At 43.8% G+C, this 21,915-nt stretch overlaps 2 protein-coding genes and 1 long non-coding RNA gene across 3 annotated transcripts in view; 1 reads left to right on the top strand and 2 right to left on the bottom strand.

Moving 5' to 3' along the window:
* LOC308332990 (uncharacterized protein) overlaps positions 1–21,915 on the bottom strand; it is a 205,463-nt gene that overhangs the window by 78,638 nt on the left and 104,910 nt on the right. The gene's annotated exons all lie outside the window — the stretch shown is intronic.
* The window catches only part of LOC308332997, a 178,711-nt gene that overhangs the window by 51,840 nt on the left and 104,956 nt on the right, over positions 1–21,915 (top strand). The gene's annotated exons all lie outside the window — the stretch shown is intronic.
* LOC308332991 (protein NLRC3-like) lies at positions 418–21,098 on the bottom strand. The gene is made up of 9 exons (XM_080789145.1): positions 21,051–21,098; positions 13,434–14,069; positions 10,857–10,906; positions 4,443–6,354; positions 3,933–4,106; positions 3,538–3,714; positions 3,296–3,451; positions 2,872–2,921; positions 418–2,671 (listed from the first exon to the last, which is right to left on the bottom strand). The coding sequence occupies exons 2-9, from the start codon at positions 13,511–13,513 to the stop codon at positions 1,998–2,000; spliced, it is 3,273 nt and encodes a 1,090-aa protein (XP_080645271.1). The 5' UTR covers positions 13,514–14,069; positions 21,051–21,098; the 3' UTR covers positions 418–1,997.

Consider the following 21,915-nt stretch of genomic DNA (forward strand, 5'->3'; position numbering starts at 1 on the left):
GAGGGAGTGCAACAAACCATGTACAACCCAGATTCGGCACAAACAAGGGACTAAATTATTTTCGCTCCTATGCCACCAAAATGTGGAACGCCCTACCAACAGTCATTAAGACATGCAAACCCCTTCAAAACGGCTCTCAAAGGACACCTATACGGACGGCTGCAATTCGAAACTTTTTCATGTCCAATATATTTGTATTTAAGTTCATAAAGTTAACAATTGTAACCAAATAATAACTTTTAAATATATCTTTTCAGGATTCCAATATTCAATTTCAATTCCAATTCCAATATTAAAAAACATTCAGGATTGCAAAAAAAATAAAGAAGCTAAAATGGCAGATCTACAAGCTCGTGCGCACAAGTGCGTGTGTATGTGCGTGCATACAGAAAGGTGAATGACCCTCATCACAAAAGGTCACATCCAAAAAAAACTTAGTTATTTTATTAACAATGCTGTATTAATTAATGTCATTTTGGTACAATGTAAATACAACAGCATTCATTTCACTTTCTTGAAATGACATGAAATGACATAAAAATGAAATGAATTTAGACAAAATACAATGATGTTCAAAGCCCTTCATTGGAGTAAATGTAAATAGGCCTAAATGATAATTAAAACGATACAATATACATGTTTAAATGTTCTATCGACCTCCGACAGGCACTTGGGATTGAGTCGAAAGGAAAGCAAAGGTACTATGTTTACCCAGGGTAACTGGACTAAGGAAAGGAAAGGTACTATGTTTACCCAGGGTAACTGGACTAAGGAAAGGAAAGGTACTATGTTTACCCAGGGTAACTGGACTAAGGAAAGGAAAGGTACTATGTTTACCCAGGGTAACTGGACAAAGGAAAGGAAAGGTACTATGTTTACCCAGGGTAACTGGACTAAGGAAAGGAAAGGTACTATGTTTACCCTGCAGGGTAACTGGACTAAGGAAAGCAAAGGTACTATGTTTACCCAGGGTAACTGGACTAAGGAAAGGAAAGGTACTATGTTTACCCAGGGTAACTGGACTAAGGAAAGGAAAGGTACTATGTTTACCCAGGGTAACTGGACTAAGGAAAGGAAAGGTACTATGTTTACCCAGGGTAACTGGACTAAGGAAAGGAAAGGTACTATGTTTACCCAGGGTAACTGGACTAAGGAAAGGAAAGGTACTATGTTTACCCAGGGTAACTGGACTAAGGAAAGGAAAGGTACTATGTTTACCCTGCAGGGTAACTGGACTAAGGAAAGGAAAGGTACTATGTTTACCCAGGGTAACTGGACTAAGGAAAGGAAAGGTACTATGTTTACCCTGCAGGGTAACTGGACTAAGCTCAAGAACTTGTGGCGTGTGAAGAACTTGTGAAGAACGTGCACAGACATTTAGAGGGGCAGGACAGTGGCGTGCACAGACATTTAGAGGGGCAGGACAGTGGCGTGCACAGACATTTAGAGGGGCAGGACAGTGGCGTGCACAGACATTCAGAGGGGCAGGACAGTGGCGTGCACAGACATTTCGAGGGGCAGGACAGTGGCGTGCACAGACATTTCGAGGGGCAGGACAGTGGCGTGCACAGACATTTAGAGGGGCAGGACAGTGGCGTGCACAGACATTTAGAGGGGCAGGTGCTCAAGTGAAAAAAGGGCACCTTGTGGATCCGGCTGCTTGCCTTAATAATAGTGTGAGATTTATAGATTTTGGAGCCTAAATAATATGTTAGAAGCTTTGTATTAAGAATTGATCAATGTCAGCCATGGTCGGTACCAGCTCAGTGGCCTTGTGGTTAGAGTGTCCGCCCTGAGACTGGGAGGTCTGGGGTTCGATCCCCGGCCGGGTCAAATACCAAAGACTGTAAAAATGGGACCCAGTGCCTCCCTGCTTGACACTCAGCATCAAAGGGTTGGATTGGGGGGTAAATCCCTGCGTCATACTAGCGTCGTGTCCAGGGGGTGTACTTGTACACCAAGCTGCCTCACGCTACAGAAACAGGAAGAGGAGGACCTTATGATACAACACACTCTTCTGTCCCCACAGCCTGTCTGTCTGTCCCCACAGCCTGTCTGTCTGTCCCCACAGCCTGTCTGTCTGTCCCCACAGCCTGTCTGTCTGTCCTCACAGCCGGCCTGTCTCTCCTCCCACCCCGTGCGTCCTCACACAGAGACACAGAGGCGCCATGGTACACCTTAAAGGCAGCGTGGAGACGCTGAGGGAACGTGCAGGCCTGGAAGGTGTACAGGTGAGTCAGAGTGTCCTCCAACACTCTGTAGAAGGACAGAGTCCCGGCGGGACGGTCCAGATGCACGGCCACTCTGTTGGAGCCAGAGGGACGGATGGGGAGGGCGGTCTCCTTACTGTCGTGTATGACGGAGTAATAGTAGTGACTACAGAACAGACTCCAGGACTTGGTGGTCTCTCCGAGGCAGCAGGCGTGACCCTGACCGATCCTCCGGATGGCCCCGTCGCTCAGTCCGATCTGAACCGTCCCGCTGAACTCCGTCTCGACGTAGCAGCGCTCGCCTAGACTCTCCGAACTGAGGACCTGAGGGGAGACGTCGAACCGGTCGGGGTGGTCGGGGTACGAGTTGACCCGGTCGTCCCGGGTCACCGTTCTGTTGTTCTCGGACAGAGAGAGGGTTATGTGTGCCGTGTTTGTGTCCAGAGTGAGACGCTGGAAATCTGATGAGAAAAACAACACGGTAGACATTAAATACGCCATGCACTGAATGATACGTGTGCACACACACACACACACACACACACACACACACACACACACACACACACAAATAGGGGGGGGGGGTTACATAATCAAAGGTTTTCCATAGCGATGTGAGAAAGACAGACAGACAGACAGACAGACAGACAGACAGACTCACGTGTTGTAAGGAGTTGAGGTTTAGTCCAGTGTTCTCCTGCATGATTCACACTGTAGGAAGTAGAACAACAATGAATCAAGTGAAAACCTACTGACCAACATGGACACAGTCCTCTAGTCTACTGACCAACAGACACCGTCCTCTAGTCTACTGACCAACATGGACAGTCCTCTAGTCTACTGACCAACAGACACAGTCCTCTAGTCTACTGACCAACATGGACACAGTCCTCTAGTCTACTGACCAACAGACACAGTCCTCTAGTCTACTGACCAACATGGACACAGTCCTCTAGTCTACTGACCAACATGGACACAGTCCTCTAGTCTACTGACCAACATGGACACAGTCCTCTAGTCTACTGACCAACATGGACACAGTCCTCTAGTCTACTGACCAACAGACATTCTTATAGTGGACTCACTTGACAGTCTCCAGAACAGCAGTCAGCTTCTTCAGAGCCCACCTGCTTATGTGGCTGAAGTTCAAGTCCAGCTGTTTCAGCCGGGAGGAGGGGTTGGTGGTCACAGCTTCAGCCAGATAAGAACAGCCGTTCTCTGTGACTCCACAGCCTGACAACCTGCACAGAGAAATACACATTTAATAACAGAGTGCTGTGTTGATGTTCAAGTGGCGATCCACACAGAGAGAACACGCGTTCTTTACCTCACGATCTGCAGTCTACTCTGTGGACTCTGCAGCAGACCACAGAGCAGGAGCAGTTGTACTTCCTGCAGGCAGATGAAACTGAGGTCCAATTCTCTCAGATGGAGAAGATTAGTGCTGAGAGCTGAGAGCATAATTTCAAGTCCTGTCCCCTGCGTGAAGGTACAGCCAGCAAGTCTGTAATTACACATGAAATATCTGGAGTGAATATCACGGTTTTGGAGTAAAGACCCCAAGAGATGGAAAGAGAAGGCAGGCAGGAATGTCAACATGGCTCCACATACTGTAATCACTGTAACTCATTAGTTCACATTTACTGTACATTGTGATGCGAGAGTGAGTATTCTAATCAGTGTGAGATACCATGATGTCAACTTTATTCATAATAGACTGACCTCAGTATCTCCAGGTGACAGTTTGGACTCATCAACGCATTAGAGATGAAGTCAACGCCTGGATCCTTTAGGTCATTATAACTGAGGTCCAATTCTCTCAGGTGTGAAGGATTAGCGCTCAGAGCTGAAGCCACGATCTCACATTCTGGCTTTTGGATGTCACAGCCAACAAGTCTGTAAAATCAGCGATCATCAATACAGATTAGATCAAGTTAATGTTCAAGGAAATTAACTGTGTCAGATATTGACAGGTCATATAAGAACAGTCTAGTTGGTCAGATATTGACAGGTCATATGAGAACAGTCTAGTTGGTCAGATATTGACAGGTCATATAAGAATAGGGAACCAGAAAACATAAAAGTGAAAGACAGATAATCTGTATTAATACTACAGTGTAACTTCTATGATCGATGGATCTTGAAAGTCAGAACTAGTCAGAACTATGAAAGTCAGTCAGTTTCATTCTATTCTAACAGGTTTTCTATTCACATGATCACATGACTACTAACCGAGCCTTTCTGCTGTTTCTCACAGCAGAGATCAGACAGTTCTTCCCCCATGTCGTGGTGTTGTATTGGTGCAGGTCCAACTCCTCCAGAACCTCCTCTGACGTCAGCAGCGTGAAGGCCAGAGCTGAAGCCTGGCTCTCAGACAGTTCTGTCTTTGATCTGTCCGTTGACTTCAGGTACCGTTGGATCTCCTGATGTACCGAGAGGTCGTTCATCTCCACCAGACAGTGGGAGATGTTGATGAATCTGTCAGGAGAGAGACTCCCATTCTCATTTTTCATCTCCTTCAGGTTGTTGATGACTCTCTGGATCTCCTCTGGACTGTTCTCTGTGTGACCCAGCAGGCCTCCTAACAGACTCTGGTTGGACTCCAGCGAGAGGCCATGAAGGAAGCGGACAAAGAGGTCCAGGTGGCCGTTCTTACTCTTCAGGGCTTTTGCGATGGCTCTCAGCAGGAGGTCCTCCAAGGAACTGACATCAACTCCCAGGAATGTCTTCACTGCCTCCATGTTCTCCTGTGTGAAACAGTGGAACAGGTAGACTGCAGCCAGGAACTCCTGGATGCTCGGATGAACAAAGCTGTAGATCTTTCTCTGGGATTGAACGGTCTCTTCTTTGAAGATCTCCGCGCACACCCCCGAGTACAGCGCGGCGTGGTTCACATCGAGACCACACTCTTCCAGGTCTTCTTGGTAGAACATGACGGTGCCTTCCTCCAGATGGTCAAACGCCAGCTGGCCCAGCTTCAGAAGAGCATTCCCTTCAACGACGACAACATCATCGACAACAACAACATCATCATCGACAACAACGTCAACATCAGTCTCCCTTTTTCTTTTTTCTCTGATTCTGTCTTTTTTGTTTCTCTTCTTTTTCTTTTCCTTTCTCTTCACGCCCTGAGTCTCGCCACACTTCGTACTCCTTAACTGGAGCGAGACGAAGTGGCTGAGCATCCCGGTCAGGTTCTTGGGCAGCTGTCCTCTCTTGCCCGTCTTCACCAGGTCCTCCACAACGGTAGCGGTCATCCAACAGATGACTGGGATGTGACACATGATGTGGATGCTCTTGGATGTCTTCACGTGTGAGATGATGGTGCTGGCCAGCTTCCTATCGTCACTGAACATCTTCCTGAAGAACTCCACCTTCTGGGGGTCTGTGAACCCTCGCATTTCTGTCACCATGTCAACGCATTCAGGAGGGATCTGATTGGCTGCTGCAGGTCTGCTGGTTATCCAGAAGAGAGCCGAGGGGAGCAGATTCTTCTTGATGATGTTCGTCAGCAGCAGGCCCACCGATGATGTCACCGTGACATCAGAGACGACGTCATTGTTGTCGAAGTCGTCAGAATCGACGTCGATGTTCTCGAATTTCAGCGGAAACCTGCTTTCATCGAGACCATCGAAGATGAAGCCAACTTTCCAGGCAGCGAGCTGCTCTGCTGTGACCTTCTCTAACGTTGGATGGAAAACATGGATCAGTGAGAGAAGACTGTGCTGCTCATCTCGGACCAAGTTCAGCTCCCGGAATGAGAAGGGAACCAGGAGATCTATGTCTTGGTTCTCCAAACCTCTCGCCCAGTCCAGAGCGAACTTACGCACGTTGAATGTCTTCCCGATGCCAGCGACGCCATTGGTCAGAACTCTGCTGCTGGGTGTGTCTCTGTCAGGGAGGAGGGTCTTAAAGACGGCACGGCACTTGATTAGGACGTCATGGAGGGTCTTCATTTTGGAGGCGGTCTCAAGATGCCACACGTCATGTTGCTGATTAACCCGTTCATCACTCCCTCCCGCTGATAGGTGGAGGTCTGTGTAGATGTTGCAGAGGTAGGAGGGCACTTGAGAGACGTACGTCGCCCCATCGAGACTGTCCAGAGTGACCCTATAGACCATTAGATCCTCCGGCAGACGGACATCTGATATGAGGAGAGAAGGAATACATTTTAAAGACCTGTACAGGAAATGTAACGATTCATTTTTAAACACGTTATTTAAAAAAGTCACACCCGTGTGAACTGAGTGTTGCAACTTTCTGTCTGTCTGTCTCTCTCTGTAATTAGCAGGCAACAGTGCAACACTATCTCTCTCTCTCTCTCTCTCTCTCCGTTTCTGGCACAACAGCGCCGCTTTTGCCCCTACTGGTACTCTAAACATAGTCACTATGGCCCTCATTTATCAACCGTGCCGTACGCCAAAATATGGGTGCACGCCGACAATTACCGACATTTTCGGGATTTACCATTTCCGCCAAAGATTGAACTTGACAAAAGTCACGTCTGCTCGTGGAGCTGTCGTACGCTTTGTCCTCGGCTGTTTTTCTGTCGTAGAACGGCGTTGCTGTTGTTTGACCAGCTGAGAGGCTGTCACAGGCATCTAAACATGTGTTTTCACTCCTAAAATGTATAAAACTAATAATAGGCTATACATGTGAAAGAAATATATTTTGTAAAGGCATGTCATATGAAATTGGTAGGATATTACCAAGTGTGCAAGCTTTTTTAAATCGCGCAATTAAAAACAATACTTTAAGTTATTTAAATAGTGTTTTGCATTCTGAGCGCATACCGGTAATGCTTCACATAATCACAGGTTCACAGGTTTTCGTTCACTAATTTTGTTTAATTTGAATAATTGCATAAACTAACACACAGTGACAGTTGCTTGCAAGTTGCATGTGCGTGCATGCGTCTGTGTGTATGAGAGGGGGGTGAGGCGGTCAGCAAAGGCAAGGAAGGCTTGACTTGATGCAACCATGGTTTCCAAGGTCGTACTGCAGTTGTTCAGTCGCAAAAACGAGGGCGAGGCTTGATTTCATAGGGCGTGCCAGATAGATTTCAGCCGTCACATTTATTAACGTCAGAACGAAATTAAGGAAGGATCAGCTGTTTGCGATCACTTTATAAATGCCGTGGCGACGTGGGTGTACTACGAAAAACCTGCACTCCAATCTGTGGCAGATTTTACACTGAATTGATAAATCTGTGGCAGATAAATGGCCCTCATTTATCAATTCAGTGTAAAATCTGCCACAGATTCGAGTGCAGGTTTCGTAGTAAACCCACGTCGCCACGGCATTTATAAAGTGATCGCAAACAGCTGATCCTTCCTTCATTTCGTTCTGACGTTAATAAATGCGACGGCTGAAATCTATCTGGCACTAGGGCTGCAACATAACGATTATTTTCATAATCGATTCATCGGGCGATTATTTAAACGATTAATCGGATTGTGGCACCTTTTTGCAATTACTTTACAAATGTAGCTTCAAGTTATTTTAGGCATGTTGTTGTAACTAACAATAAAGACAATAAAAATGAATACTCCTTCAAAATTAATATTTTACCCCCCTTTTTTTTTTACCCAATTTGATTTCATTGCCATTCCTTGTAGGCCTACTTATAATGGTACTGTAATCTGTAATGTTGACCGTGTACAGCTGACTGTCTTTCTTTCCATTTCTATCTCTGGGACCCCAATTTTTATTTTTTAATTTCTATTATAAAATCTATTTTGAGAGTCAATTTTTGCACTCTCTGTTACAGACCCTTTAGGGTCCACTTGGTATCTATAATGTAGCTGGAACTCCCACTATGAGAACCACTGTCCTACAGTCTGTGTGGACACACACACACACACACACACACACACACACACACACACACACACACACACACACACACACGTTACAAGTAGCATATGCTAGCTGATAGGGGAAACCGTTCTTATTTAGCAGCCATATTAGCATGTTCTCTAGGGTCTATTCTAAATACTACAGCATGCAGTCATAACAGAACCATCTAAACACTACAGCATGCAGTCATAACAGAACCATCTAAACACTACAGCATGCAGTCATAACAGAACCATCTAAACACTACAGCATGCAGTCATAACAGAACCATCTAAATACTACAGCATGCAGAGGAGAAGTCATAACAGAACCATCTAAACACTACAGCATGCAGAGGAGAAGTCATAACAGAACCATCTAAACACTACAGCATGCAGAGGAGAAGTCATAACAGAACCATTCTAAACACTACAGCATGCAGAGGAGAAGTCATAACAGAACCATCTAAACACTACAGCATGCAGAGGAGAAGTCATAACAGAACCATCTAAACACTACAGCATGCAGAGGAGAAGTCATAACAGAACCATCTAAACACTACAACATGCAGTCATAACAGAACCATCTAAATACTACAGCATGCAGAGGAGAAGTCATAACAGAACCATCTAAATACTACAACATGCAGAGGAGAAGTCATAACAGAACCATCTAAATACTACAACATGCAGAGGAGAAGTCATAACAGAACCATCTAAATACTACAACATGCAGAGGAGAAGTCATAACAGAACCATCTAAACACTACAGCATGCAGAGGAGAAGTCATAACAGAACCATTCTAAACACTACAGCATGCAGTCATAACAGAACCATCTAAACACTACAACATGCAGTCATAACAGAACCATCTAAACACTACAGCATGCAGTCATAACAGAACCATCTAAACACTACAGCATGCAGAGGAGAAGTCATAACAGAACCATTCTAAACACTACAGCATGCAGTCATAACAGAACCATCTAAACACTACAACATGCAGTCATAACAGAACCATCTAAACACTACAGCATGCAGAGGAGAAGTCATAACAGAACCATCTAAACAGAAGTTGCATAAGCTATATAGAGACATATATTTCCTATTTATCCACATATATGAACCTGAATATGGCATATACTGCAGCATAGGCTATATTCTGCATATACCTGCCTATTATATTGGCATAATATGTTAATATTTTTAAAATAAAACCATAGCACCACCATTAGTCTTTTCATGTCGCACACCCCCTAGAAGGCGCACCACAAGGGGTGCACGCACCACAGTTTGGGAACCATGACCGCTCTATCATGACCTCCAGGTGTGGTTATAATATTCATGTCGTAGCCAATTTGATGATTTTATATTGTGGTTAAGTTCTTGTGAAGTTGCTATGACAACCTGGGCATAGGCGGGTTCAACCAATCACAGGTGCACGGCAGCAGGGATTTTGGGAAACGTCACGGGGAAGCCACACAGTTTTTCAACCGTGCGTGTTTTGTTTGTTTTCAGTTGTTTTGAGTTATCCTTTGTTTATTTTGCATTTTGCGTTTATTTTGCATCACAAGGTCCCAAACCGCCCCCCCCCTAAGGTCTTCCACTGCTGGCCTGCTCGCTTTGCCAAAAGAAATGGCAACTAAAAAATACGGGGAAGCAGCTTTTTGCTTCTACGGGCCGTCGGCATGGAACAAGCTCCCACTGTACCTTCGTCAGGCAGCCTCTGTAGACATTTTTAAAGCTCAGCTCAAGACCCACTTCTACAACATTGCTTTTGATTGATCTTTTATTTTTGTTATTCATGTCCTCACTGTATTGCATTACTGCTTGTTTTTAATGTCGTTGCCTTGCTTTTCTTTTATTCTCCATTTTTCTGTAAAGCACTTTGAGCTGCATTGAAAGGTGCCATGAAAGGTGCTATACAAATAAAGTTTTATTATTATTATTATTATTGTTTAAGTTAAAGTTTAAGTACCCGGTTTATGTCATGCCTTATCCACCCCCTGCAAGCAAAATAAAACATTTTTTAAATGCACTCAACGAGACGACCTGAGTTACTGTCATCATCACCACGCGTTGGAAAGAGCTTCACCCCATCTCCCTCACTGGAGTCCTCTCTTTGAAAAGCCTTTACAATTCAAATATGTCTTCCCTGTGTTTGTTTTAAAAACGCTACTGACAATGAAGGGAACATTTTTGGGTTATCTTGTCCCCTAAACACAAACATTAAATGCCATTAATAACAATAAAGATAATTTAATGTTCGTTTTGACACCGTGTGTTTTACCATCACCATTACGTCACCCAATCATAGCAACACGAGTTAGGACTTTATATAACTATATTAGCACCGCTCACTTCACATGGGTGTGATTTTTGGTTTCTTCCCTGAAAGAAAGCCTTTGAGCCAAAAGGCCCAATCGGACAAACACCTTAGCTAAGGAGATTTATCACCTTAGCTAAGGAGCTGTGGTGATTTATCACCTTAGCTAAGGAACTGCAGTGATTTATCACCTTAGCTAAGGAGCTGCGGTGATTTATCACCTTAGCTAAGGAACTGCAGTGATTTATCACCTTAGCTAAGGAGCTGTGGTGATTTATCACCTTAGCTAAGGAACTGCAGTGATTTATCACCTTAGCTAAGGAACTGCAGTGATTTATCACCTTAGCTAAGGAGCTGCGGTGATTTATCACCTTAGCTAAGGTGATTTATCACCTTAGCTAAGGAGCTGCGGTGATTTATCACCTTAGCTAAGGTGATTTATCACCTTAGCTAAGGAGCTGTGGTGATTTGTCCAGTCTTACCGTGTCCACTAGTAGTTTGACTGGGTGTCTTCGGTTCCGGTGTCTTCTCTCTGTGGGGATGAAAGCAATATATTATTATGACTAAGATATTATTATATAGATATCATTATGTGACTACCTGACTATATCCATAAATACATTTATTTACACGTGTGGCGATCTTTCTACTTACTGCAACAAAAACTTTGCAGATAGAAAAAGAGGATAAGAGAAGGAATGCGCATGCTTAACCCATTCTGACCTGAGATCAGATTCTACAAAAATCTTTCTAGAGCTTTTTCCCCCCCAAGCCATCAGACTTTTGAACAAGTGCAATATCCCTTGACCTTTGACCCTATATGCTGCTATAAGGACTCCTGTTGTGCAATATCTGTCTCTCAATGAACTGATGGTGCTTTTTAATTTATTTAGATTTATTTGTTTTTAAGTGGATTTTAGATTTTAATAGTATTTTAGCTCTCTTTTAACTAGCATACTAAAAGCCAGTGAAACGACATTTCGTTCTCTTATGCATTTTATGTATCTGCTGAATGACAATAAAGCCATCTATCCATCTACATCCTGACAGTTTTCTGTTTCTATGTCAGTCGTTCTTCGATTGTTCAATAATAGCAGACCTACAGGCTCGTAGCGCGCCCACTCGGTGGCGCGCTACGAGCCTGTAGATCTGCTATTGATCAATAGCTAAAGCATAACATGGTGCCGACACCAAAAGGGGTTAAAGTGAATGGCACATCGAGTGGCAAAGCAACAGCCAAAGTGAGTTTAACGTTGTTTAATGTTGTTTAATGCAATGCGACAGGACTTTTCTGTGTGGATGAACGGGCTGTCGAGGCCAGGAAAGTAGTTTTTTTCGCCACTCAGTGAGCGTCACGCCCAGTCAGTCACGCACATACCCTCTGTATACAAGCTTTTCGTAACAGCTGCAACGTTTAACATAGTTTAATGCAATCAGAGAGGACTTTTCTGATTGGATGCATGTGCTCTCGAGGCCAGGAAGTAGTTTCCCCCCCCCCCCCCCCCCCCCCCCGACACTCAGTGGGCGTTCCCGCATTATAACTTCCAGGTACGATGATGTCACGTGCATACCCGCTATTACAGGGGTGGGCAACTGGCGGCCCGGGGGCCACATGCGGCCCCCCCACCTTCACTTAATGTGGCAACAATTCCACAACATGCAAACATGACCATGTCTGAACTAGTGGCTCATTGCTTCAACACAAGTATAATGAAAAGGCATTTCAAATGACATGAAAATGTTAATTTTCAGGATTCCAATTCAAAAATAGCAAAAATTCAAGATTTCAATTCGAAAGACGCAAGACGCGTCGCAGCGTGACGCGTGTTGAGCTTGTAGATCGGCTATTTTTGCTACAACAGCAATATATGGCCCTATAGGCAGTTAGTGTGGAAATGTAGCCCAATATATGGCCCTATAGGCAGTTAGTGTGGAAATGTAGCCCAATATATGGCCCTATAGGCAGTTAGTGTGGAAATGTAGCCCAATATATGGCCCTATAGGCAGTTAGTGTGGAAATGTAGCCCAATATATGGCCCTATAGGCAGTTAGTGTGGGAATGTAGCCCAATATATGGCCCTATAGGCAGTTAGTGTGGGAATGTAGCCCAATATATGGCCCTATAGGCAGTTAGTGTGGAAATGTAGCCCAATATATGGCCCTATAGGCAGTTAGTGTGGAAATGTAGCCCAATATATGGCCCTATAGGCAGTTAGTGTGGGAATGTAGCCCAATATATGGCCCTATAGGCAGTTAGTGTGGGAATGTAGCCCAATATATGGCCCTATAGGCAGTTAGTGTGGAAATGTAGCCCAATATATGGCCCTATAGGCAGTTAGTGTGGAAATGTAGCCCAATATATGGCCCTATAGGCAGTTAGTGTGGGAATGTAGCCCAATATATGGCCCTATAGGCAGTTAGTGTGGAAACATAGTGGCTCCTCTCCATCATCCAAGTTGCACACCCACCCCTGCTCTATTACATCAATACTGCAGCGCTCTGTGAGCTTGTAGGTCTGCTATATTTGAAAGATCGAAGAGCGACTGACATAGAAGACATTTTTAGAATCTGATCTCAGGTCAGAATGGAAAACTGTCAGGATGTAGAAGACATTTTTAGAATCTGATCTCAGGTCAGAATGGAAAACTGTCAGGATGTAGAAGACATTTTATAGAATCTGATCTCAGGTCAGAATGGAAAACTGTCAGGATGTATAGAAGACATTTTTTAGAATCTGATCTCAGGTCAGAATGAAAACTGTCAGGATGTAGAAGACATTTTTAGAATCTGATCTCAGGTCAGAATGGGTTAATACAATAATGTCCTTGAGGAGCTGGAGGACTCGTCCAGGTTTACGTTAGTCGGCATATTATGCCACCCAGTGCCTGATTCAAATTTGTTACTTTTACGTTTTAAAATTGACAGCCAACGATAAAAATAAAAAAAACCCATTATTATTATTTGGATATGCACAACAAAAAAGCAGCGTTGCGCTACATCGGTAACGACGCGCAACGCATCTGTAAATAAACACGCATGAGAAATGAGTCAATTCAAACCTTTCATCGGTCGGCTCGTCTTCGTCACTAGAGGTCAGCGATGAGGCGCCAGAAGCAGAACTCCCACTCATTTTATCCATAGTGATATATTGTATTATCAGCTACAGTCAAATGTCGTAACAATCCAGTATTTAGTAAAGAGAAGTTGACGACGTCACACCATTGACAGCAATTATACAAAACCTGTCAAGATGGCGTGCCTCCTGTCAATTATTGAACAGTTCCTCAATCTATATACAGTAGACTTAGTAGTCAGTAGACTAAGTTAGGACTGAGTACTTTGGACTTGCCTGTAAAGCTATGCTTTATGCTTTATGCTCCTGTAGAACAATCAGTGGTGGGCAAAGTCCCCCGTTAGTAAAACACCCGTATTCAACCTTTTACTGAGTAAAAGTTTTTAAAGTGTTGGTGTAGTTCCTTCAATATTATGTCAATTTAAACCGTGTAGTCTTGTACAAAGAAAACAAGCTACGGCCTTTTTTAGTGTATGGTCCACGTTGGTGTTTTCCTAATGAATCACAAATTGTTGTGATTAGTTTTAAAACTGCCAATAAAGTACTATCTATCTATCTGAAGCTAAATGAATGGGACATTCTCCTCTGGCTCCATGCAGTGCTGCTCATCTCCTGATGACTCCTGGTAGAAAAGAGAGGAGGAGAACAATATTTAGTGAATCATTTTAATCCATGTTGAATCTACAGCCACTGGTCACACATCTCTCATAATCATAGCACTATGGATTTAAAACACATTAAACCAGAAAGGTCTCTGCTAGGCCAGGTTGTTGGGGGCATAAAGTCTGGAAGGCACTTAAAGACAGTTGTTAATGTAAATCTGACTGACTAGACGTGGCCCTGTCCTCAGTGTCCTCAGTGTCCTATGGGGAAAAACAATATTGCCCTCTTTTCATCCTCCTGCATATACAATTAGAGCATTGTCAGGTTAGGCACTTTTCAACCTATCTTCATATAATAGGTCCGCACTAATAATCATGATAAAATGGCACAATTATTTTCTACTCAGTCTGTGTCTCATAGGAGGGCTGTGGGCAGTTTAGAAACAGTCTTCCAGTGATGTCATCATTAGGCAGATTTTTTTTAAACAAGATTTTTTTTACAAAAATGTTTATATTTTAATTATCGTGAGAACGATGGCTTCCATTTTCGCATTGAAAACTTTTCAGGACTAGAAAGCCTGCAGTTTCTATTAGCTTGTTTTCCCCATCGATGATGTCACTGGAAGACGGTTTCTGAACTGCCCACAGCCCTCCTATGAGACACAGACCGAGTAGATTTTTTTTTAAATTATTAGTGAGGACCTATTATATGAAGATAGGTTGAAAAGTGGTGAAGTGGTCCTTTAATACGGCACCATCTTTAACTTGTAATAATAGTTAAGGTATCCTTTGGAGGAGTAATATAAAACAATGTGTTTTTCAAAAGTCGGCCTCCTGGTGGCGCTATAACAGGCCTTTCTGGACAATTGGGGCCAGAAGTCCATCATTGGCATCCAGGGAGTGTGTGTGCAAAATTTGGCATTGACCGGAGATTAGCTGGTAACAGGTACGGTAAGGTAAGGTACATTTTATTTATAAAGCGCCTTTCAAAACAAATGTCACAAGGTGCTGTACAATAAATAAAATGAAATAAAACAAGAGCAACACATAGATCAACAATAAAACGAAAACACAATGACAGAGTAATAATACAAATATATATATATATATAAACATACAGTACCATATAGACAATATTACAGACAAAAGTGCTTTTTAAACAAATGGGTTTCTAGCAGCTTTTTGAACGTCTCGACAGATTCTGCCCTCCTTAGGGAAAGGGGTAATTAATTCCATAGGGTAGGGGCTACAACTTCAAAAGCTCTATCGCCTTTAGTTCTCAGTCTTGTGTTTGAGCAGGTCTTTACCTGAAGACCTCAGAGTTCTCACATTTGATATGGGCACTAAAAGTTCAGTTATGTACCTGGGAGACAGCCCATGGAGAGCTTTAAAAGTGATTAATAAAATGTTAAAAACAATTCTGCAGTCAATTGGAAGCCAGTGTAAAGCAGCAAGGACCGGGGTGATATGAGACCTTCTAAAAGTGTTCGTTAAAAGTCTGGCAGCTGTATTCTGCACCGACTGGAGGCGATGTGTTGAAGAGCGACTGAGGGTAGTGAATAATGAGTTGCAATAGTCCAGCCGGGAAGAAATAAAAGCATGAATAAGTTGTTCCAGATCTCGAGGGGTTAAAAGCGACTTGATTTTGGAAATGTTTCTAAGCTGAAAGAAACAGGTTTGAACCACTTTTTTAACATGTGGCTCAAAATTCATTTGCTGGTCAAATAACACTCCTAGGTTTTTTGACACTTTTGTGAAGTGTGCAGATGAAGGACCCAGGGACTGCTTTATGTCATTGCATATAGTATCTGGGCCTATGATAAGGACTTCAGTTTTGTCCGGGTTTAATTGGAGAAAACTTTCTGCCATCCAGTCTTTAATGGAAGACAGACATTTTTTTTTAAAATAGACAATTTGCTATGATCAGAGGGTTTAAAAGAAAAATACAGCTGGGTGTCGTCAGCATAACAGTGGTAAGACACTTGATTAAAATGACTGATTAAAACACCAAGTGGAAGCATGTATAAAGAAAATAAAATGGGACCAAGAATTGAACCTTGGGGCACGCCATGTTTTAACTGTGCAGAGGAAGAGACTTGGGGCTGTATTTTGCGTGTCTTAAGTACCAGGTCTTATTCCCTAACTTGAGTAAACTAAAGACCTGGAGGCGTGATCAATGCCATTTGGCTATTCTGAGTGGCCAAAGAGCATTGATCACGCCTCCAGGTCTTTAGTTTACTCAAGTTAGGGAATAAGACCTGGTACTTAAGACACGCAAAATACAGCCCATGATCATTTATGGCCACAGCAGCAACAGGCATCAGGCATCACACACACACACACACACACACACACACACACACACAACTGCAGCCTGTTTTACGCAATCGCTACATTTACAGTCCAAACGTGTATATAAACATTCCGATTTCAAATATACAGTCCTCGCCACATGTGCCACGGGTGTTAGACATTTGCTGGTTCAGCAATTAGCACTGCTGCATCCCGCGTTGTTTAATAAAAAGCATTTTTATCCGAGCGCCCCGGCTACCTTTCTCAAACGGGGTTGGTTTGGGAAATCCACAGTTGCACACCGGGAGCGCACTCGCCTATTAGTCTGTACTAGAATTTCGCCCCCCTTCGGGGGGCTCAATCCTAGTGTCGTTGCAGCGCAATATGGGAAGAAGGAAATTGCGGGAATTGACAGACTCCACTTCATGTTTCAGCTGTGGTTTTAAACTCAGTAGTGTGCCCTGCACACAGCGCACACTCGCAATTGCAGCTGGAGGGCGACGCGACACACACACACACACACACACACACACACACACACACACACACACACACACACAGAGCGATGTGTGGATAAATCACTGAGATTTGGGAAATGTGTTCAGAAGTACAACGATTAAGCACGCACAGGCAAATGTCAGAAGCATCTGTTTCGGTTTCCAAACAGGAAGTTGTAAATGTGCTTATTAGACGGAGGCAGCGTGATGCTGGCATCTATTGTGATGCCAGCATCACCACATTTCACATAGAAATATAAGCACCCATTTACTCGCTTAGCGGAGACTGTGGGGTGGTAGAGGACATCTCCCCGGACGCGTGGGTATGTCCAGATAGTTGCCTCGCGGAGGCCTCTTTGTCCAGTGTCCATTCTGGGTCTGGAAACGGCACTTTTTTGAGTGTTGACCCCAATAGAAGGTCTGCTGCTCTGAATTTTACACCTCTCCCGCTTAGCGGAGACTGTGGGGTGGTAGAGGACATCTCCCCGGACGCGTGGGTATGTCCAGATAGTTGCCTCGCGGAGCCGTCTTTTGTCCAGTGTCCAGTCTGGGTCCGGAAACGGTAATTTATTTTGCATTGACCCCAGTAGAAGCTCTGCTGCTCTGAATTTTACACCTCTCTCGCTTAGCGGAGACTGTGGGGTGGTAGAGGACATCTCCCCGGACGCGTGGGTATGTCCAGATAGTTGCCTCGCGGAGGCCTCTTTGTCCAGTGTCCATTCTGGGTCTGGAAACGGCACTTTTTTGAGTGTTGACCCCAATAGAAGGTCTGCTGCTCTGAATTTTACACCTCTCCCGCTTAGCGGAGACTGTGGGGTGGTAGAGGACATCTCCCCGGACGCGTGGGTATGTCCAGATAGTTGCCTCGCGGAGGCCTCTTTGTCCAGTGTCCATTCTGGGTCCGGAAACGGTACATTTTTTTGCATTGACCCCAGTAGAAGCTCTGCTGCTGTGAATTTTACACCTCTCCCGCTTAGCGGAGACTGTGGGGTGGTAGAGGACATCTTCCCAAACGCGTGGGTATGTCCAGATAGTTGCCTGGCGGAGCCGTCTTTTGTCCAGTGTCCACTTTATAAAGTCCATGCACTCCAGTGAATAGCATTTATCCATTTAGATAACTTTTTTATGTTATTTAATTACTTATTTTTACACAGAAACATAATGTGTGTCTTTACAATAACTGTAATGTAATAATAATACTAATAATGTAATGTAAAAATTATTTAATTAACAAATTAAATAATCTTATTTTATTCTGAAAGCAACCGGATGTCTTAAATCTGCTAGCTGTCAGACCGGAAGTTCTAAATTTGCTCATAAGACGGAGCCTTAGACGGAGCCAACTCGCAGGCAGTGCGAGAGGCTGGTTACAGGATTCTATAGGTCAGCCGTTTTGGTGTGACACACACGGCTTCCACATTTAGCTTCATACTGGGTGAAAGTGTCCTTCCAAAAATTATTATTTCGCTCGAAATTCTTATTCACAATGACATCGAGTTGAGGTGTTTGTGTTTTAGGGTAATTGTTGCATAAGCGCTATTTCGCACTATTTCTCCCTCCCCTCCCCTGTGTCTGAAGCAGCTAGCATGGAAGCTATATGGATTATGGAAGCTTTCCCTCCGATTGCACACAACCATGCCGTTATCCACGCGTCCATCCGATTGCTTTTAATGTAAATGTCCCATCCACTGAGCAATAGCGATATAAGCGCCTTATTCATTCATTCGATTAATTTGGGTGTGGGGCTGTGCAGTGCTGTGGGCAGCCTTTCTGACGGAGGCTCGGAGCTGCTGCTGCTGACGCTGTTCGAGTCGCATGGAGCAGTATAGAGTAGGCGTGGCGCAGCATTAGAAGGGCGCAGCAAATGCACGACATTGAGGGGTAGAAACCATCCCGGTCGCGTGGTTCATCTAACGCGTGTGTCACTGTGAAGGACTGGCCCCAATAAGTGAACGTAGTTGGCGTAGTAGACGCCAACATGACGATTCTGACGTAGGCTGGTGATGTTGAGCAACAATGGCGTGGTTGACAAAAGTAATATTTATTCAGTAATTAAGACATTTCTTTCAATGAAATGTAGCCTATATGTATTCTGGGAGTGTGCCGAATTTATTTTGCATATAGAGATGTGTGGTGAAAGTGTGGTTGGGTCGGAGAAAGCTGTTGGATAAACGGCCATGTGCTTATGTACCCCTGTCTATTAGGGTAGCAGGATTATTATGATTATTATTATTAGTATTGTTATTGTGATTATTACATGGATTATTGTTGTGATGTGAGCTTGTGGCTGACTCACTATCTAGAAAATAAAAACATGGCACTTCATTTAAAATAGGTTACAGACCCCTGTTATATGCGCTTGTTTTGGGATTCTTTTTAAAGACCTATTTACTTGTTTCTATGAGACATGGCAACGCCAACAGCGCAGCGAAAGGCATCCACGTCTTTCTCTTGTGAAATGCTGAGATTAGAAACGACCATAATTATTTCATTTCTCAACCTTAAAAAAAAAATAAAGACATCTCCATAATCCTTGGGAAGTGTGTGTAGCAAAAGTAGTCGGCATTGTCATGGTTGAAAGTATTCATGCAACACTGACGCTGTAAGCTGTGTGATGCTAACGCGCTAACACCGTTAGCATGGTCTGTGTTGGTCAAAGGAAAAAGGATAGATATGAAACTACTGGCCAAAGTGTCATACAAAACACAACACCTAAAATCGGAATGTGATGGTGACCTATTGAGCACAAACAGACAATCATGATTTGCTTGCTGGACCTATAATTAATTTATGTGCATTACATTTCCACCTCGCACATATAAATGAAAAGCAAGATGGATGCTAACGCGCTAACACCGTTAGCATGTTCTGTGTTGGTCGGAAAAAGGATAGATATGAAACTACTGGCCCAAATAAATGTCATAGAAAACACAACACCTAAAATCGGAATGTGATGGTGACCTATTGAGCACAAACAGACAATCATGATTTGCTTGCTGGACCTATAATTAATTTATGTGCATTACATTTCAACCTCGCACATATAAATCAAGCCACAGTGCAGTCAGAGAGTAGTTCACAGGTCACACACAGGAGCAGTGAAAGGGGGAGGGGCCTTCGGATGGCAGTGTAGAGTAGGCACGACATTGAGGGGTAGAAACCATCCCGGTCGCGTGGTTGATCTAACGCGTGTGTCACTGTGAAGGACTGGCCCCATTAAGTGAACGTAGTTGGCGTAGTAGACGCCAACATGACGATTCTGACGTAGGCTGTTGAGGTTGAGCAAGAATAGCGTGTTTCAGAAAAGTAATATTTAAACAGTAAAGAAGACATTTTTGGCGAATGCAATGTAGTCTATGTCTTTTGTGGGAGTGTGCAGGTTTTATTTTGCATAGAGAGATGTGTGGTGGAAGTGTGGCTTGGTCGGAGATAGAGCACGAATGAACGGCCAGGTGCTCATGCACCCCTGTCTATTAGGGTAGCAGGATTGGGCAGGGCGGTCAGCGTGCCTATATCGAACACACCGAGTGCCACCCTCCTCCCGACCGATAGGGGCGCGTAGTTGAAAGCCAATGGCAAAATAACAGCTCGGATAAAAATGCTTTTTTATTAAACAACGCGGGATGCAGCGATGCTAATCGCTGTGCCAGCACATTTCTAACACCCGTGGCACATGTGGCGAGTACTTTATATTTGAAATCGGAATGTTTATATACGTCGTTTGGACTGTAAATGTAGCGATCGCGTAAAACAGGGGGCAGTTGCACCATGGCTATCTCTCGGCCTGGTGGAGACAATAAAGTCCACGGACAAGAAGTTTTTTTTCCCCCACAGTGTGTTCTTGTATAGCCTCGTTACGGACATGTTGGTGACAACTGGAACAATTAAGGGTACTTTCAGATAACACTTTCATTTGGTCCGTTACGTTTGTATAAAGCCTATGAAAAAGGTATTTAAGGATAGGCTATAATGTAGCTGTTGCTTAGTTTAGTATTAGAGAAAGTAAAGTATTGAATATTCAGAGATACATAATGCCTATTGTTAATCACAGGGTAAAGTTAGCTCTGGAACACAACATACTAAAGTAAAGTATTGAATATTCAGAGATACATGTATACACAGTAGTGGGCTTATTGTTAACCACAGGGTAAGTGTAAACACAACATACTAACGGCATAAAAGTGTCTTTTATATAACACAGCCTACCTGTACCTTTGTTCGTTGAGCAGAGGAAAAGAAAAACAGATCCGCCCAAACGATCTTCTGACTGTTGGGAGAGGAGGGGGAGGGGACGAGACACTTCCTCATTCCTCCCAAACTAGAAGAGCAGATCTACAAGCTCACAGCGCGTCGCGTCGCGCCGCGCTGTGAGCTTGTAGATCTGCTGCCTGCCTGGCTGGCTGCGTGCGACGGTTAAAAACAAAGTCTCTCTCTTTTTTTTCTTCTTTTTATTGTTTGACGTATGTATTAACAGTTTGCAGAATTACAGCACATTTCAAGCACAACTCGATACAAAGACTGTTAAACTGTGAGTGGACGACACCAGACATAAAGCATTACACTTGTTTACAAGAGGGTCCACCTTGTTCAATTCATCAAAAAGGCGGTGGAGAGAGAGAGAGAGAGGGGGGTGAAGACTGGAGACGTGGAGAGCGAGAGAGGGAGAGAGAGAGGGGGGGAGGGGAGAGAGAGAGGAGTGGAGAGAGGGAGAGATGGAGGGGGAGGGGAGAGAGAGAGAGGAGTGGAGTTGTCATCAACTGAGGGACAGCCAGTGGACAGTAGAGACAGGTATATCTGTCTGAACAGGGTCATTAAGTTGCTGTTATGTTTGTTAATTTATTTTCATTGTTTGCTTGTTGTTCATTATTGTTGGGATTGTTTGTTGTTGTTTCTGTGTGCGCAATGTTGACGTTTGTTTTGTTGTACGCTTTAGTTTAAAGCATACATACAGCAAAACAAACGTCAACAATACAATTCCTAGATAAACAACAATAAACGAACAACAACAGCAAAACAAAAAACAAAAGAAAAACTGCAACAAAACAACATTTCACATAACGTAGACTTTAAGCCCCAT

Source organism: Protomyctophum bolini, assembly GCF_963924005.1.
Source record: "Protomyctophum bolini genome assembly, chromosome: 18".
Taxonomy (NCBI): Eukaryota; Metazoa; Chordata; class Actinopteri; order Myctophiformes; family Myctophidae; genus Protomyctophum; species Protomyctophum bolini.

What these genes read in the sequence shown, in the direction of transcription:
- LOC308332991 (XM_080789145.1), bottom strand. Translation starts at nt 13,513, where the DNA reads ATGGATAAAATGAGTGGGAGTTCTGCTTCTGGCGCCTCATCGCTGACC. An exon ending in GACGAGCCGACCGATGAAAG is followed by an intron (nt 10,907 to 13,433) that starts GTTTGAATTGAC and finishes TCATCCCCACAG; the next exon opens with AGAGAAGACACCGGAACCGA. An exon ending in AGTAGACTGCAGATCGTGAG is followed by an intron (nt 3,452 to 3,537) that starts GTAAAGAACGCG and finishes TTCTCTGTGCAG; the next exon opens with GTTGTCAGGCTGTGGAGTCA.